The 18,261-nt window shown below is 39.5% G+C and overlaps 2 protein-coding genes across 2 annotated transcripts; both read left to right on the top strand.

Moving 5' to 3' along the window:
• The first annotated feature begins 1,329 nt into the window (after window positions 1–1,329).
• On the top strand, window positions 1,330–11,739 carry LOC115594788 (collagenase 3). The gene is made up of 10 exons (XM_030439039.1): window positions 1,330–1,512; window positions 4,237–4,496; window positions 5,683–5,831; window positions 5,924–6,049; window positions 6,730–6,891; window positions 7,844–7,973; window positions 8,605–8,741; window positions 8,894–9,053; window positions 9,351–9,451; window positions 10,920–11,739. Exons 1-10 carry the CDS (start codon window positions 1,366–1,368, stop codon window positions 11,057–11,059), a joined length of 1,512 nt encoding a protein of 503 aa, XP_030294899.1. The 5' UTR covers window positions 1,330–1,365; the 3' UTR covers window positions 11,060–11,739.
• Window positions 11,740–13,438: 1,699 nt separating this feature from the next.
• On the top strand, window positions 13,439–16,376 carry LOC115594789 (collagenase 3). The gene is made up of 10 exons (XM_030439040.1): window positions 13,439–13,576; window positions 13,711–13,958; window positions 14,039–14,187; window positions 14,442–14,570; window positions 14,695–14,856; window positions 14,974–15,103; window positions 15,193–15,326; window positions 15,430–15,589; window positions 15,704–15,807; window positions 15,903–16,376. The coding sequence occupies exons 1-10, from the start codon at window positions 13,478–13,480 to the stop codon at window positions 16,010–16,012; spliced, it is 1,425 nt and encodes a 474-aa protein (XP_030294900.1). The 5' UTR covers window positions 13,439–13,477; the 3' UTR covers window positions 16,013–16,376.
• The last annotated feature ends 1,885 nt before the right edge of the window (window positions 16,377–18,261 follow it).

The raw sequence follows: 18,261 nt of genomic DNA, 5'->3' as shown, positions 1-18,261 counted from the left end.
TACATACTAGCACCTGGAGAGACGTGGTACATAAATTTGCCTCCAACTGGCACCAGGTATGTTGAGGAGAGGTGAACCAGAGTAAAATCTTTTGTGCACTGGCCGCCCAATAGTACCCCAGAAGGTCAGGCAATCCCAGCCCACCCAATGATCTGTTCCTCTGGAGCAAGAATTTATTTGCTCTGGCCCGTTTACCTGCCCAAATGAACGTTGCAATGATGCCGTTGATAAGCTTAAAAAATGAACGAGGGAGGTAGATTGGTAGGCATTGAAAGAGGTAAAGGTACCTTGGTAAGATATACATTTTTACTGTTTGCACTAGAGACAGTGGTAACCGGTTCCATTTTTGAAGGTCCTGTTTGACTGCTGCCGTCAGTACCGAGAAGTTCTGTTCTTTCAGTGTGTGCATAGTTCCCCAATATAATTTTTCATATGTAAATGTCCTTATTTGGCGGGATAATGTCAAGAAACAAAGGATGCAGCACAATAAATCAGTCACATTTTCCTCACCTAGCAGACACTACAGGTGAAGACTATAATTTATGTGTCCCTGGGCTATATGTTTTTAACCCCTCAATTATCTGCCATCATAAATGACACTTTAATGCTCTGTTGCACTTCAAATATGCAAATTCATTGCATCCTGAAAGTATAGTTATATTTTACATAAAACAAATACAGTGGACTTACACATATTATTTTCTTGTACAATGAAATAGCTCATAGACCAGCTGGTTTCAGTAAATGTTTTTTAAATGTTTCCTTTTGCTGTGTTGTTGGTCTGCTCCTCTGGTCCATGTTTACATTACACGTAATAGGATAATCCAAAACTAATTTATTTTGATTCCTCACATAATCTCATACAGTGCTGGGGAAATTGTTGAAAATGGGGTTTTAGAGCTTTATCTTGCAATAAAAGGACTGACAGTAAATGTAGTTCCATCTCAAATCACTTGCTACATAAGGTTTGTTTTTGCCTTCATGGGAAATGAAAGTTGTTGTCAGTATCTGCAGATAAGACATAGTTATGTGTCTGTATGAGATAGGGAACAGATTCCTACACTGCGTTCACAATGCCGATAAAATGTTTTAACTTCTAAATCTATGTTACAGAGAATTTTGGGCCAGTTAGGACTGATTTCCCACCCTGAGAGCTTTATAAAAAGGGGCCTGATGTGTCTTTGAAGACGCATTAAAGAAGACCCTGTTATGTGCAGAGCCACCTTGTTGTTCTTGTTGGGACAGGAGCACTCACTCATAATTGGCAGGTGGTCCCCACCGCAGCTTTGCATACGGTCCTGTGTATCAGCAGCAGCACATTTCAGGGACAGATTGACAGACTGACTGACTGACTGTGACTCCTGCATGTCAAAAATGAAGATGCTCTGGCTGAGTCTTCTGTGTCTCATGATGCCTAGCAAGACTCCTGTTACTGCCTTGCCTCTCCGAACCACTGACCTGCCTACAGGACCTAATGATGGACTATCTGAAGCTGACCAGGAGTTTGCAGAGGTATTTATCTGTTTATATGCATGACCCCTGTGAGAAAGGATGACAAGCAGCCAGCTAGATTGACAGGTGTCTTTGCTCGGATAAGGTTGTCTTATACTTTGGACAGCTTTATACTACCTTGACCTGAGTGGAGTTTTGCTTGGGTTGTGATTTGTTAGCTGAGCTAAGTGCTGGATTTTGACATTGCTGTTGACCCAGAGATAGTATCCGTGTTTCTGTTTCTTCTCCAGAGATCATATTCCACGGCTTCACAAATGTATGGCAACATAAAATTACATTAATTATTCTATATGTGGGGATATATTTTAATATGTATAAATTGTTGAAACAAATATTTTCATTGCGGAAAAAATCACTTTAAATTCAGTCACTAAAATAAGATCAGTACATTAATTATACATTTAAATGTGTTCTAGATAAATACATCTCATTGCATCGCGCGTGTTTACGAACACACACTGCGTTTCACCTTCCAGTTATCAGTTCTCGGTGCTCACTCTGCTGGAGGCTGAGAGCTGCTGTGGTTGTCATTTCACTCGAATGATATCACAGATCCACAGCTTAATCATTTTGTGGTTTAATAATACCCAGTTTGATTTCTTATTATGATGAGATAACAGAAGCAGTGTCGATATTATAACTTAATTGGATAACTGATTAAAATCAGCATATTATGGCCCAGTGAAACCTCAGCTGAAGTAAATCTGTGATGAATTGATAATGACTCTTTGTGCTCTTCTTCTGAATCTCTGCCCCCCGGCTCCACTTTCAGTCTAGAGACTAGACTCAGTTCTCAAGAAGACAGGCACAGCGGCAGATGTGATGTCTACAAAGCCAGTGTTATTGTTCAAACAGATTATGAAGAAAGGCGATAACAGCAGTCAAATATGTGAGCCACAGCAAGCCACATGCAGAGGCCTTGTCGGTTATGATAGTTGTCAAGTGAAACACATTTTGTGACATCCGATCCTGTGTTTGAATGATCTTGATCCTACATTTTTAGAATTTAACAATTTCTGATAAGTCCTGATAACGATTTTATCAACTGAGATTAATCATATTCATATATTCAGTAAAATGTTAAATGCTATTTTCTGTAAATTTTCATTCTAAATGTGAGTTTCCATGACGTTTGTCATTTATTACTAACTGAACAGACCTTACAAGGCCTGGTTGAACAGCTATACTGTCCTATCATACATGAACAAAACAGTGGCCAGATGAAACCCTAATGTTACACTTGAACTGAGAGCCAAAAGAAACAGGAGCTTGGTAACGGGCAACCGTTCTTGGCAAGGGGTCACTCAACTAACTCAAGGAAAAAAAAAACATGCTGCCCGGTGACGTCGCTCCCCTCGTACTGGCAACTCATTGTCTTAATGGTACATTTTACAATTTCAACTGTTGCAAAGACATTCATGTGTAGTAGAGGTGTGTTGATGCCTTATCATTTATATCCTGGGTCTTCAACTTTGAGTCCACAAACCCGAGGGCAAGCATCTTAATTACGGTTTGAAAATATTTGCCAACGTAGCCAACGTAGTATTAGCAAAGATACATTTGTAAAAAGAAAAAGAAAAAAAGAAGAAGACGCGTAATTTACTCAACATGATGATGGTCTACCCGTGATTCCTCATGTAATCATGTGATCAAGCTTACCTAGCCATTATCCGTAACTCTGAACTAGTCAGCTAATGATGTATCATTGAAACGCATTTGCCAGTCATCTGTATTATCAGCCCAAGTGTACGGACATTCATTGGATTGTTTTGCAGCTTTACAAGCATGACATGCAAAAACTGCAGAGAGTGCGCTTGATGTGCCAATAATTATCCACGCTACAACTGCTGCTTACTTGTTTATACATGTCACTGCCCTACATGTTATAATGGACCCAGTTTAATATGCAAACATAATGTTATACAATATGTTGTACGTGTCCCTGCTCCTTCTCTCTATCAGCTAAGGGGTCCTTAGCCTGAAACACACTGACCCCTGATTTATATGATTTGAAATTGGAAACTGCTTTTTACACCCTTCATTTTGTATTCATTTATGTTCTAAATTGTGCTCATTTACAAAATTCAGCAAAATCAACATTAGCGGACTCTCATTATAGAGGTGTTACTGTCAATGCAGCATTGAGCCATGGAGATTACTGTACAAACTTTCACAGAGCTTCAGTAATCCTTTAAGTGGGAGGCTACAGTGTCTCTAGAGCTTGTGTGGTTGTTGTTGACACCTACTATTACATGGGTATGGCCACACTTATGCGCTGTGCTATTATTAAAGGTTTGAGAAAATGTTTGGAATGTGTAGTGTAAAGACAACAAGGCAAGGCAAGTTTATTTTTATAGGACCTGTCGGTACGAAGGCATTTCAAAGTGCTTTAAATAAGATCTAAAAAGCATTAAGACAAAAGACAAGGCAGTATGAATTGTCAGTATGAAAGACACACACAATAGGATTTTAGAAAGAGTACCACAAACAAAATGGAAGATTGAAAATAAGAAAAAATTAGGTTGCAAGCAAAACATTTTTAAGCCCTCAGATAAGCATCAGAGAAGGACTGTCGAAACCTTTGAGCACAGAAACAAGAAAACATCAAATAAGAAACTGTGTGCATAGCGTTCGAATGGTGTACATCATCTTACACTCATTACCTTTTCAGTTGACTGTTGCAATTCACTGTTTTGCAGACACTGACTGAGTTGTCCTCCTTAGGAATATCTACAACACTTCTATGGCTACCGGCCAAAGTCAGAGAGACGGAAGAGGACCGCAGACACAGATGTAGATGAGTCCGATTGGAACACTCAACTCTGCGATAAGGTCGAGAAGATGCAGCGTTTCTTTGGTTTGCCTCCAAGTGGAGAGCTGACCAAAGAGACCCTGGCAGTTATGAAGCGGCCGCGCTGTGGTCTGTCTGATGTGGAACAATTTGGAAAAAACATTCGCTGGAAGAAGAGAACTCTCAGCTACAGGTTAAAGATGATCACAAAACAGTGCAGTGAAAATGATGTGATTTCCCAGTGCTTTGAGCTAAATGATAACACAAGTTTGGCAACAAGAATACTGGTAAAAGTTGTTAGTTGTTGTTGTACAGCTGATGCTGGAGGGAATATCATTATTGCAGTTTGTACTCAAAAGTTACCACTATTTATCCTGAGGTGGGCGTGAATGTCTGAACTAAAATTCACAGCAGTGCCTGCAATAGGCCAGTGGTTAACATTTTACCTAAAACCCATAATGTTAACCTGGTGGCAGTCGAGGAAAAGTCATAGAATTACCAAAGTCCTTAGGATTGATCTGCTGGGTACCATAAATGTAAGTACAAACTTTTATGGCAATCCATCTACTAGACACTGCCATCTATAGACCCAGCATGATCTGATATCTCCATCTTGGTATTATTCCTGGAATAACGTTATTAACTTATTTCCGGGACCATCAAGTGTTTTTGTTGCCTAAACCTAAACAAGATTTTTTTTTACTGCCTAGACCAAACAAAGTATTCTTATTATGTAAAGCTTACCAGGTATTTTGCTCTCTAAACCTAACCAAGTAGTTTTGCTCTCTAAACCTCAACGAAGTAGTTTTGCTCTCTAAGCCTCACCATGTGTTGTTACTGCCTACACCTAATTAAGAGTTTTTGCTCCCTAATCCTAATCAAACGGCGACAGAAAACAGAAAAGTAATGGAAAACAATACATGACCATAAGTGTAAAAGTCATACATGTATGACACTATGTTCCATGGTCTCCTTCGAGTTGGAGTCTAGCACCTAACAGCCTTTACGTCTTGCTCCACTTGCGAACTTTGTCATTTTTTCACAACTTGAAATTATGGTCAAGGAGCAACATTAATTATGAGGCTCCAGGGATAAAAACATGACAATTCACCAAGCTATGACATCACAACAGCATGATTGGTCAATTGCAATGATGGTCCTTAAGCAACATTAATTATGATCTTCGACAGTAGGAACAACAGCAACACGCGAATATCAGATACACCTATAAAGCCATGCCACTAAAATGACTGCAAATGCCATGTCGAATAGATCATTGTACTCTTCTCCCAGTAACAGCTAAGACAAAAAGCATCCAATGTGTCATGAAAGTAAAGATGGATCAACTGAAGTAGTAAAAGTCTGTCCTTGTACCCCAGAATTGCTGTCTACAGCCGCTCCATCCCAGCCCCAAAAGTTCACAAAGTATTCAAAGCGGCATGGAAGGTCTGGTCAAGTGTTGCACAGATTAAATTTCGCAGGCGGAGACGGAAAGAGGCTGACATCGTCATCTCCTTTATGAATAGAGGTGAGCTCTAAAGAGACCAGATCTCCCTGGCCCTGACAGTGGCACATGGCATAACGGATTTTCTGTATATAATGATTAACTTTCCGTTGCAGACCATAAGGATGGTTCACCATTTGATGGCAAAGGAGGAGTCCTGGCTCATGCCTTCATGCCTGGGTATGGTATCGGTGGAGACGTGCACTTTGATGCTGAGGAAGACTGGAGCTTTAATTTTACGGGTACTAAAGTTTGAGATCTCACACATGAAAACAAAAAAACCCACTGTCATTACGATGTAATTTCAAGGAATGGTGTAACATTTTGGGGAATACACTTCTACACTTTATGGCTTGTTAGATACAGCCAGAGACTGATAGCATAGCTTAGCAAAAAGAGTGGAGGTAGTAGGAAACAGTGGGAGGCCGGATTCTTTCTTACAATAAAAAATATTAACCTTGCTTCCAGTATTTGTTTGAAGCTTACTGGTAGCTAGCTGTACTTTTATTTTTAACAGAGAGGTGTGAGAGCATTATTAATCGAATCTGTTTTCTCTGCAAGAGCGTGAATAACCAAATGTAATCGGCTGCTGGCGCTTCATAAAATGATGTTCATCTTCCCATCAAATTTTTTGGCATGAAATTGAATAAGCACATTTTGTATACATATAAATAAGCATATGCATATAAATAAGCATGTTTTGGATGATCAGAATGCTTATGAAACAAAGTGCAATGTAAAGATTTATTTTTGTTATCAAATTTTGTTGCAAAAACTGAAGGTGAACTTGAGCACTAATGATAGATGCGGAGTCTGAATTTAAAAATTTAAACCCCAAAATGTTTGTCCCTCCCTCTCACTGTAAATATGCAGCTACACACCCTGCCATATAGCCCTCATAATGCTTGTGTTTCTGCTCTAGGTTTCAACCTATTTCCTGTAACTGTCCATGAATTTGGCCATGCACTTGGCCTGCCCCACTCATCTGACCCCGGGGCTATCATGTACCCAGCATACAACTTTGTCCCCAATTATGAGCCTCAGCTGTCCTACCGTGATGTCAAAGACATCCAACACCTGTATGGTGAGTTCAGCCGGATTCAAAAGATGAAGCGTCATTTCACTGCCTGGATTCACAGAGGTTGTTTCCTTTCCTTTCTAAAGCAGATGTAAACAAAATTAAATGTATGTCATACACTGTGACAGCATCATGACAGACACTTATAATCTCATCTTTACCTTTGGTTTGCTCCCATTTGTAAAATGAAATGTACATGTGCATAGAAGTTGGCTTTGAACATTTACGTTTTTATTTACAAACACAGAAATAGCACACACACACATGCACAAACACACACCCACACACACCCACACACACAATGAAACAATAAGTAGCCTATTACATTATTGTGTTTTTGCACCCACAGCAGTAGCGTGGGATACAAACCCAAAAGCCTAAAACCACAACATCCTCTTTTTCTAATGTTTCATCATCAGACAGCGTCACAGCTTCATTTTAAAATTTAAATTCCCACACTCTCAGACTGTCAATACATCACAGTTTGACTCATTGTCATTGCGTCTCAGTAGATGTCAGCGAAACCATTTTTTTTATATATCATTCTTAGTCATCCTAGGTAGTAGTATTTGTATTATTACATACTGTAGCTGTCAGAGGCATAAATAATAATAATAATGATAATAATAATAATAATAGATTCAATGTATATAAAAGAGTCAGCTGCGTTATAAAATATATGCATAATGGTTAAATTGCATAAGCATGAACAGTTTATCTAAAAAGACATTTAATTCTAAATGTAAGTCTTACTATGGCAAGCTTACCTATCTGTGTCTGTGCAGATATCCGTGAGGCCCGTAACAGATATTATTTGCAGATGATGCATTCATGTGAGTTGCAGGAACCCTCTCTTGTCAGGCAAAAAAACAAAAACAAAGACCAAACAGCTAGCAATAGTGGGGTCTGATAGTTTTCTGTCAAAAAGGCACTTTAAATTTCTTCCTTCTGTCTGCAGGTATCAATCCCAATTTTGCTTCACTGTCGTCAAAAAAACCTCCTCCGAGAACACCTGAAAAATGTGATCTGGATTTGTCCTTTGATGCCGTGACAGAATTACAGCAGGAGCTCCTGTTTTTCAAAGATAGGTATGTAAACCGTCCCATTACATGCATGTCCCATCCAGTCAGCAGGATAACTGACTGGATGTTGGCAGTTTGTGTTTCTGTAAAGCTTTGTTCAAATTTGTACCAAACATGTACCATATACACATTTCTCTATATCACGTTCATATTACTTGTGTAGGAGCTGACGTAAATGTCATGAGGTGCATGCATTGCCACTGTTCAAGACTATGGTTCAACATTTGAAAGTGTGAAACCCCTGGATTCCTTTAACGAAATGCCAGGGCATTTTCTAACCGTCTTTGTGGCGATAAAACCACTTATATTTTAAGCCCAAACATGATCTTTACCTAACCCTCACCAAGTGCTCTTGTACCTAAAACCTAGCAGGAGAATAAGCAAGACTTTTTTCTCAACATAAAACTGAAAATTCAATCTAATGAAACGTAAAGTTGCAACATTAAAAAAACACAAAGTTTCAACATATCCTTGGTTTACAGAAACGTACATTGCCAACACTGGTAATTGCGTTGGTATGTTTACATCATGAAAAGTGATGGACAGACCTTATCCTCAATTGGTGTCTCCAAGGATACTGGAAAACAAAAATACAACTAAATTGAAATGTTTTTGAGATCATTTTCTGCCTTTCCAGGTTCATGTGGCGCAAACATCCTCAGTTTGATGAAACAAGAATCACCCTGATCAGCAGCCTGTGGCCAGAGAGTGTTCCTACCCACTTGGATGCTGTCTATGAGAACACAAGGAAGAATCTGATAGTGTTTTTTAAAGGTAAAATAAAGGAATATCATAAAAGAGCACCATGAGTCGTGCACTTTGCACTTTAATTGACTTTTCTAATGAAAAAGCAGGTACACCCAAATGGGTAGTGAATATGTAATATGCAGTGTCTGTAAATGTCAGACAGTTATGTTTGTTTTCAGGCCATCTGTACTGGATGCTGAGGCAGTTACAGGTTGAGGACGGTTTTCCAAAGAACATCTCCAACTTGGGATTCCCCTCCAGAATAAAATCTGTAGACGCTGCTCTTCACTTCAGAAATGACCGCTACACTGTGTTCTTCACTGGAAATGAGTGCTGGAGGTATTTTTTCCCTGGTAAAGGAGTCTTTGGAGCTCTTTGTAGCAAAACTGTTATTGGCATGACTTGACTAGACCGCTTCCTTAGGTCTTGATGTCATAACAACTTACAAATTTCCCTTGTACGTGAAGCAGCGTCATTATTAGTGGTTTTGCTATTTCTCATCCAGTGTGGTTAGCAAGCTTGTTAATCAGAATGACTCTGCTGGTGTCATTACACAAAACTGGTGCTGTGGTTTTGTTATGTAACCTATCAACAGGAAGAAAAGAAAAATATACAAAGCTCTATCATGTTTTCTAGGTACAATGAGTTGCAGGAGATGATGGAGGGATCGCCGTCACTCATAGAGAAGCAGTGGCCGGGGATTCCATATCCAATCGATGCAGCTGTCTTCTTTGATGGTAGCTACATCTCCTTCCTTTCTGCCTTCAGTTTCATAAAACTTGCCACACATAGAGAGATATATATATTAAGTACTGTTAGACCCATTAAAAACAACAAAATAAATAGCTTAAAGACAAAAATCAGTGAGGCTCTAGCAATAAATTCAGATAAGATGACAACTGCATCTGACACTTAAATGTATGGGGCAGTATCCAATACTAGTGCTGTTTCTCTTTTTAAAAAAAACCAACAAAAAAAAAAACCCTGGTTATTTAATATACCACAAGGATTTTTAATTGATTATGAGATCTCAGTTTGATACATAAGCAAAAAATACCATCTGCAAGAAGATTGGCTATCTCTCTACAGTTCAGATTGGGTCTTATGTGGTTTGGATAGGTCATAAAATCAGGACTACTTTTTATGCTGGATTGCTACAGATGAAATACTTCTCACAGGTCAAGGAGAGATACTGCTCTGTTGTCTGGAGGAACGGCACAGAAACAAGGTTTAGTGTGTTTAACCATCCTCGTCTTTTGGCCAAAGAGGTCCCCAGAATCAACACAAAACAGAAAGTTCCTTGCAGTAGCTTTAAATATTACTACTGCGACTTCCACCACTACTTATATCATTAATTACCATCATTTGTACATTTGCCACAAAGTGCTGCATGCACACAAAGAAAAACTTTCAAATAAGGTGTTATTTTTTTTGTATTTTTACAATTCAGGACTGCACAATTAAATGCAGCTGTCGACCCTTGATGACACACGCAGACATTTTATTAACAGATATCTCAATATTCAAATTTGAGTAATATATAAACAATAACATGGAAGAAACCGTGTTGAAACCATGTGAAAGTAGCAATAAAAGAAGAAACAACAAATAAACAAAATTAGAATTATCTGTGTAATATCAGGGTGTGTTTTAAATTGTAGTGCACGTGGGAAAGACTTTGTTATAGTGGGAATGAGCAGAGTGCAAAAGGTAATGGTTTGGTGGCACCAGAAAGCGCAAAGGATGAGGATGAATTGAACTGAGCCACAGACTGATGCTGGGGTGGGTGTTGTTATCTAGAATTCTTTGGGCTCTGCGCAGACACCTCACCTTGCACATCCCATGTCAGTTTATGATTCCACCCAGGATGTTTTGTAATGCTGTCTGAGAGGTTTTATCTTCTTTAGTTTCCTGAAGTAATGTAGTAGTTTGAGACCTCTCTGCACCAAGGTGGTCTCTCGCAATGACAGATGGTGAAAGGACTGACGGATCCCTTCATTCTCCAGTAAAGCAAAAGATTTTAAAAAGATTTGCGTTAACATTCCCCACAGTGATGCAGGAGCCCCAATGGCCTGCGAGTTAGCATCGTAGCTGTGACAAATGATTAGCTGATGTTTTACATGATTCCTCACACACTGTAGCAGCTTAATACCTTCAATTGTGTTCATTGTATGCCTTGCAATGATGAATATTAACTCCCAACAGGATTTGTGCACTTCTTCAAGGGAAATATCCACTACAAATATGACTCTGACTCCAAACGTGTCATCGCTACCAGCCCTGCTAACGACCTGCTGGAATGCAAGACGGAGGACGACAATGAAATACTGAGAGAGGGGAGATAACTGAAGGAAACACTGTGCGGCTGGATGACGACAGCGCTGTGTGTGCTCTCTGTGTGTGGATACACAGAGGGTTACAAAATATTCTACAATGTACCTAATACCAACATGGGAACTGATGAACAGTATAGGGAAGTGACTTACAGTGTTACCTCATACAATGCAGTAATAATGGCGGTTGTACCTCGTATCAAAGTTTCAAGTTTTTAAGTTGTCAAATGTATTTTATTTAACATCACTGTGACACTGTGATTTACGGGTCAATGATTTTTGGGGAGCCAAAATTGATTTTTTTTTATTATATTTTTCATGATTGAAAAACATTTCTTTCCTGTTGCAGCATCTTATTTCTCTCAAAGTGTCTGCATTTCCTGCTGTTGATTAATTTACCGCAGATAATACATTACACCAGACATTACTGTTGTTTTGTGTCAGCTATTAGGTAACAGTAACTAAAATGTACCTTTCCATAAACTTTAAAGTGGTTGTAGATATATCTGGATGGAAAATAACTACCTGTAGTTGCGTCACACAGCACTATGTTTTCACTAACATGTTATATAGGATTAACTGACTTGAATGTTTTCAGAGCCCCCTGGAAGCTACAATAGAAAAGCTGATGAAGGCAGAATAAATAATATTCTCCTGTTGGTGACTCACATTAATAAACATAATTTTTTAGAGCCGTTTTTTTTTTTATATGGTTTCTCAATCCAGGGCATGTGAGCGGAGCGCGGAGCGTGATAAAATATAGTCGGAGCGCAGAGTCTAGGGCATGCACAAGTCCAGACTCACGTGTGCCTTCAAGGGTTAGCCTACATCAGAGGTCATTCATTGAGAGATGGAGTTTGTAAAATATTTTGTAAAGCAAGCAGACAGGTCAGATAGGTGCAATATCAGGAATTGCTCCCTCTTTTAAATTTGAGCGAGCATGGGGCGATTTCACCAGAGCTGAATGAAATTTTAGGTGAGCGGAGAGCGGTCTTTGAGCGGAGCTGTCTGGTATAACTTTGAGCGATGGAGCGATGGAGCGAAGGAGCGAACACCCACGTAAGCGGGGAGTGGAAATTCTCACCGCTCAGCTCCGCTCACATGCTCTGTCTCAATCAAACTGCAGAGTACAGTGAGTGAATGGCAGCAAAAACTGCTGTCGGAAACTTCAATGTGAAAAACAGAATGGCTTGTTAAAGTCTGAGGGTCAAGTTAGACAATATGACAGGAAGTGATGTCAAACTCCTTGGACAAGATATTAAAGTAGTCTGCAGTGATAAAGTTCTGCAAAGAATCAGTATCAGAATCAGAATTAAAGTCGCACAGCAACTCTATCACAATCAATTACAGCACTGCCAGACTTGCCTAACTTTAGACTGGATGAGGGCTGTAATAGATGGCCCAACCCCTATGTTCTGGTCAAATGTCTAGCATCTGGCAGCCATTTTTTGATACAATACAGTGTCCTTCCCCTCATATAACTTTGTTAGACCTTTGTTAGAAAAATCCTGCTTCTGTGGAAATCACCCCTCATTTAAAGCCTAGCTGCGTGATACACCATCTCTTAATATCTCAAAAATATACCAACATCATACTCAATTTAACCTAACCTAACCACCTAACACATTTTCACAATAACTCCTTTAACACATTTTGAAGTAATTGTACTATAGAGATATAGAAATATATTACAGGAAAAGAACTGAGAATGAAGTAAAGCACAGACGATTAAAGGGTCGGCATGCTAATGACATTATTTTATATCTCACACACACACACACACACACACACCCACACACCTACACACACACACACACACACACCAGGAACAAAGTATTATTTATTTTTGCTGGTTTGTTTGTTTCTGCAAATAATAATGAATAAGCAAAATCAGTCACTTTCTTTTGCCTTTTTTTTTTGGTGGAATTAATAAGAACTATTGCTAGAACCCATGGATATCCTGTGCTGGTCTGTCACTGTTTTCAAAATTTCTGATAGATCTAGACTCAGAGACATTTTTAATGTTTATAACTTAATTATCATGTTTATTCTTTTTTGTGAAATCGACTTTGACTTGACAAGAGTTCATTTGAGAAATACAACAGAAAACAGATTGTGGAAAAAATAAAAAATACAGTTATTAGCAAGTTACTTGATTCATGAGATTGTTTTCATCTTGATTAAGTCCAAACATCCCAAGCATATCCTGTTACCTGAAACAACCCTCTCCTGTGTCATGTCATGATAATGACAGTGTCTCATTTTGGAAAACTTTGAGCAAACAATGAGCAATCGGATCCAGCTTCCTCTCTTACCCATAAAAGGAACATTGAGTCATCCAGTCGAGGAGGATGTTTCTGAACACGCCCCGTCCTCAGCCTATATAACAGCTGTCTGCAGCATAGAAACACAAGTCGCATTTGGCGAAACATGAAGACTTTCAATCTGAGCGTTCTACTAAGCCTGGCAGTTGCAGTTTACTGCGTGCCAATACAGCAGGTTACTGTTCAGGATGAACAGTTTGCAGAGGTATGTAGGCTTGTTTTGCAGCTTTACAGTAGCTTTATCTCTGTGATTTTAACAAACAAATACCCTTTTCTTACATATATCATGTACATTCTACAACTGACACATATTAAAGTATTCATTGTTCTTTCCTGCAGAGCTACCTGAGAAAATTCTTCAACCTAACGGACGAGACCGGCCCGACTATCAGACGAGGGATGAGCCCGCTGATCAGGAAGCTGAGTGAAATGCAGAAATTCTTTGGTCTCCAGATCACCGGGACTCTGGATGGTGACACCGTGGCAACGATGAAAAAGCCACGCTGTGGCGTTCCAGACGGCCACATCGGCGAGTTCTCCACATTTGGAAATGGCCTCAAGTGGAAGAAAAACAGCCTGACATACAGGTGAATGATCTCAAGAGAGAAAGCGTGTGAGAGAAAATAGGTAACGCATGTATTTAATGTAGTATTGTTCTGTCCTGCAGGATAGAGAACTACACACCTGACATGTCTGTGGCAGAGGTTGATGACTCCATTGAGAAAGCTCTGCAGGTTTGGGCCAAAGTCACTCCTCTCAGATTCACAAGAATCTACAGCGACACCGCTGACATCATGATCTCCTTCGGCCGTCTATGTGAGTACACAATAACTTTTCCTGTCTTTCCCAGTTATATACTCTCCCTGTGCTCACTTTATTGGTTGTGGCATCTCAGCTTTACCTTCATGAGTTTTCTGTGCCTTGAATCTCATTGGACAGCTAATCAATCAAAGGACACAGATTTATTTTGTAAACCCAACTCTGATTTGCTTCTTTTAACACAATTCGAGTCAATGTCTTTAATTGCTGTTTGGTTTCCTCCCCTGAAATGAATATGTTCTTACTAACAGCACACGGTGATTCCTACCCATTTGACGGCCCTGATGGCACTCTTGCTCACGCCTTCGCCCCAGCCCCTGGCCTTGGAGGAGATGCTCATTTCGACGAGGATGAGACCTTCACTTTCCGCTCAAATAATGGTGAGTTTGTTATTTATGCTCTGCCTAGTGTCTCTTTTGGTAATGAATCTGTCAGTGTATGTTTTGACATGATATACACTGTACATGGAGAGGAACTGTGAGTGACCTTGTTTTTTTGCTGTAGGCTACGTCCTCTTCATGGTGGCTGCCCATGAGTTTGGCCACTCCCTGGGTTTGTCTCACTCTGATGATCCTGGTGCACTCATGTACCCTATATACTCATACCACAACCCTGACTCCTTCGCTCTGCCCCGGGATGATATCAATGGCATCCAGTCTCTCTATGGTAAGCACTACCTTTCAGTTCATTGATGCCTGGTTGAGAAAGCTGCACTTGACCTAAGTCCTTGAAACAAAGAACTCCTCCACAATCTTTGATGATGTCACTTTGTGTAACCTCCAGGTCCAAACCCTGACGAGGATCCTGATAAGCCTGAACCTACGCCCCCCACGACCCCCGATGCCTGTGACTCAACCATGGTCCTGGATGCTGTCACCAACCTGCGCGGAGAAATGCTCTTCTTTAAGGACAGGTATTGTAGACATACAATAGAACGCTCAAATATATCTGAAATATCTGGAGCTGGTTTATAAACTTCTATCTGTTCCTGTATGTTTTCAGCTTCTTCTGGCGTAGCTACCCTCAGAGCAATACACCTCAGCAAAGTCTCATCACAAACTTCTGGCCCAATGCCCCCATCAACATTGACGCTGCTTATGAAAGCCAAGAACTAGACAATGTCTTAGTCTTTAAAGGTGATGTGTTTGTTCTCTGTATTTACCCGAAATGCCAAATCTGACTGCAATATTACCTTAACATGCCTTTACTAAAAAACATTTTCCTTTCATCTATATCCAGGTAGTAAAGTGTGGGCTTTCAGTGGCTATGATCTTGTACGTGGCTATCCTAAACCGCTTTCCAGCCTTGGACTGCCCCAAACCGTAGAGAAAGTGGATGCGGCCCTCTATGATCGACACTCTCGCAAGACTCTGTTCTTCGTTGGCAGCAATTACTACACGTGTGTTCAAATTACTTGATGTACTATAAATCTGATATTGATAATAATAATGATAAATAAGATGTTGGTTGACAAGATGGTGAATCAGTCTAAGTACTGTCTGTGTTTCTTCAGTTATGATGAGGCCAGAAAGACCATGGACCAGGGATTCCCCAAGCCGGTGGATCAGACCTTCCCCGACGTGACCGGCAAGGTGACTGCGGCTTTCCAGTACAGAGGTGAGTAACATTTAAACATTTTTTTTTACAAGTCAAGACGACTGAAATGAGAAAAAAGTCTGCACAGAAACTAACACTGAGCGTCTGTTCTGCAGGTTTCACCTACATCTACAGTGGATCCTACATGTATGAGTACAGCCTGAGGAGCAAGAGGTTGTTCCGTGTGCTGAGGAACAGCTACTTCCTGCGCTGCACTAACTTCTAGACCAGTTTACTAGCCTAGCTGCTCATGAAGGAATTTTGAATAAGAGGAAGACACCAGCATTAAAATGTCCATAATATATTAGAGTATATTCAATAATATATGATAAGATGTTTATACACTTAGGGGTTATATACTGGTTATATGGCCTTCCTGAGAACAGCACCTTATGTTTTTAAAACGTTATTTTATTCTATTTTTTTATGTCATATTCATTGTTAAATTATTGCTGTTTGTATTACTTATACAAGCTGTGAGAATTTGGAACATGTTATATACATTAATTCAAACATTGTTACAATTGCACATGTGAAGATGTCAAAATAATTGGCAGTTTAAAATGGCAAATAAACATTGTTCAATCACATTTTTTAGTGTGTTTTGTTATTATGTAGCACACTTTTTTTCAATATTTTTACAGTTTATAAATAAGTAAGGGATAATGCCCGACGAGGTGTCCATAAACAGGAGTTAATGGACGACGCGAGGCCTAAGAACCGTCCGACGCAGACACCGCGTGTGTAACGCTACTGTAGCCGCAGCCTGAGGCAGAGAGTTGAACAGCGAACGGGATGTGAGATTATTCGCGTATCAGTAAATTTAGAGGGGAATTGTACTTTCTGCAGCTTGTGTGTTACAGTCGCCACCCTGTGGTGTTCAGAGGATAAGACACTGAAGGACTGACGGACTGCACTCAGTACTGGAAATAAAATATTCAGATTTGATACACCAGCTAGCGCATTAATTTACAGCGGTGAACAGTCAATTTGACTGGAACTACTTAGTAGGTGTCCATATATCAGGGGTTAATGGACACCCTTCAGCCAATCAGAATCGAGTATTCCCCCAGACCATGGTATAAATAAATAATAAATATCTTGACCATTCAAAATGTAGTGGTGAGCTACTTTGTGGTAATGTTTTATCTCTTATATTGATCTGTTCTGTCTGTCATTATTACAATTACACCTGGAAGAACAAACTGCAGATTACCCTTTTGAAATACTACTGAGAGCCATTAATTCTACCTGCAATTTTGACCTAACGTTAAAGTTCTGCAAAGAATCCATTACAACACTGCTAGACTTGCCTAACTTTACCCGGGGCTGACTGGAGGAGGGCCCACATGTTCTGGTCAAATGAGTAGCATCTGATCTGGCAACCATTTTTTGATACAATACAGTGTCCTTCCCCTCATATAACTCTGGTAGACCTCCAGATGAAATCACCGCAACAGCAATTCAAACTAATGTTAAGTTTCAGCCTCTTTAATTACCTGTTGGAAAATCTTGCTCCTGTGGAAATCACCCCTCATTTAAAGCCTAGCTGCGTGATACACCATCTCTTAATATCTAAAAGATTTACCAATATCATACTCTGAACCAATTTTTATATTCAACACCTTTAACACATTTTGAAGTAATGGTACTATAGTGCACTTTCTAGAAAAACATTACCGGAAAAATATGCTTTAAGTTAAAGTGATGTGTAATTTCTAAGGTGCACTTACTTGAAATTTGTTTTTCTTACATATTTGTGAAAATCAAAAGTGTATCTTCGACATACACATTTCAGTATCCTGATGTTTTCATGTAATTCAAGTTATAATTTAGTGTTATTTCTAAGTGCCCTTCCTTACTCAGGCTATTTTTAAAGTATACTAAATTGAAAATATTTATAGTGATAATTTAGTGTGATGACAGAAGGTGTACTTATTTTCATGTTGTTTGTATTACACTGTCAGTATGCCTTCTTGAAGTGAACTTAATGTACTTTTACTTAATTATAGATAAACCGTGAACAGTGCATTTAAATGTTTGTGCATTTCAAGTACTTATGCACTTTAAAAAGCACACTAAATTGCATATAGCTACATACACTGGTAATATAGTTTACTTTAGACAAATATGATTCTTATTATGTCCCTTTGTACTTCAGCATACCTATAAAAAGTATACTGAATTCCAAGGAGGTAAATTTGTTTACATTTGAAAAGAATAATTCTAGTCTAGTTGTTACAATTTGACTTTGTGGTGGCCTGCTTGTGGTCCATGTTTAGTGCTTGGTGAGGTTGGGCATGGCTTTGTTGCTGGTCAGAGCTGTACCGGTCCACACATCTACAGCACAATGAGGGTAATCAGCACCTGCATTATACCCAGACCACCCCCCTGCATGGTGCCAGGTTATTGTTGCCAGCTCCAGGGGTACTTGAACACTCTCAGTATCTCTTGAGTTTATACTTTTAGAAAGCC

The sequence above is a fragment of the Sparus aurata genome, chromosome 13 (genome assembly GCF_900880675.1).
Source record: "Sparus aurata chromosome 13, fSpaAur1.1, whole genome shotgun sequence".
NCBI classification, from domain to species: Eukaryota; Metazoa; Chordata; class Actinopteri; order Spariformes; family Sparidae; genus Sparus; species Sparus aurata.
The sequence above is the reverse complement of the archived record's forward strand: the minus strand, read 5'-3'. Positions and strand labels throughout refer to the sequence as shown.

Excerpts from the sequence above, each read along its gene's own strand:
- LOC115594789 (XM_030439040.1), top strand. The coding sequence starts at position 13,478 with ATGAAGACTTTCAATCTGAGCGTTCTACTAAGCCTGGCAGTTGCAGTT. Across the intron at positions 13,577-13,710 it reads AGGATGAACAGTTTGCAGAG|AGCTACCTGAGAAAATTCTT; the intron begins GTATGTAGGCTT and ends TCTTTCCTGCAG. Across the intron at positions 15,104-15,192 it reads ATGCTCTTCTTTAAGGACAG|CTTCTTCTGGCGTAGCTACC; the intron begins GTATTGTAGACA and ends GTATGTTTTCAG.
- LOC115594788 (XM_030439039.1), top strand. The coding sequence starts at position 1,366 with ATGTCAAAAATGAAGATGCTCTGGCTGAGTCTTCTGTGTCTCATGATG. Across the intron at positions 5,832-5,923 it reads CATCTCCTTTATGAATAGAG|ACCATAAGGATGGTTCACCA; the intron begins GTGAGCTCTAAA and ends TTTCCGTTGCAG. Across the intron at positions 9,054-9,350 it reads ACTGGAAATGAGTGCTGGAG|GTACAATGAGTTGCAGGAGA; the intron begins GTATTTTTTCCC and ends CATGTTTTCTAG.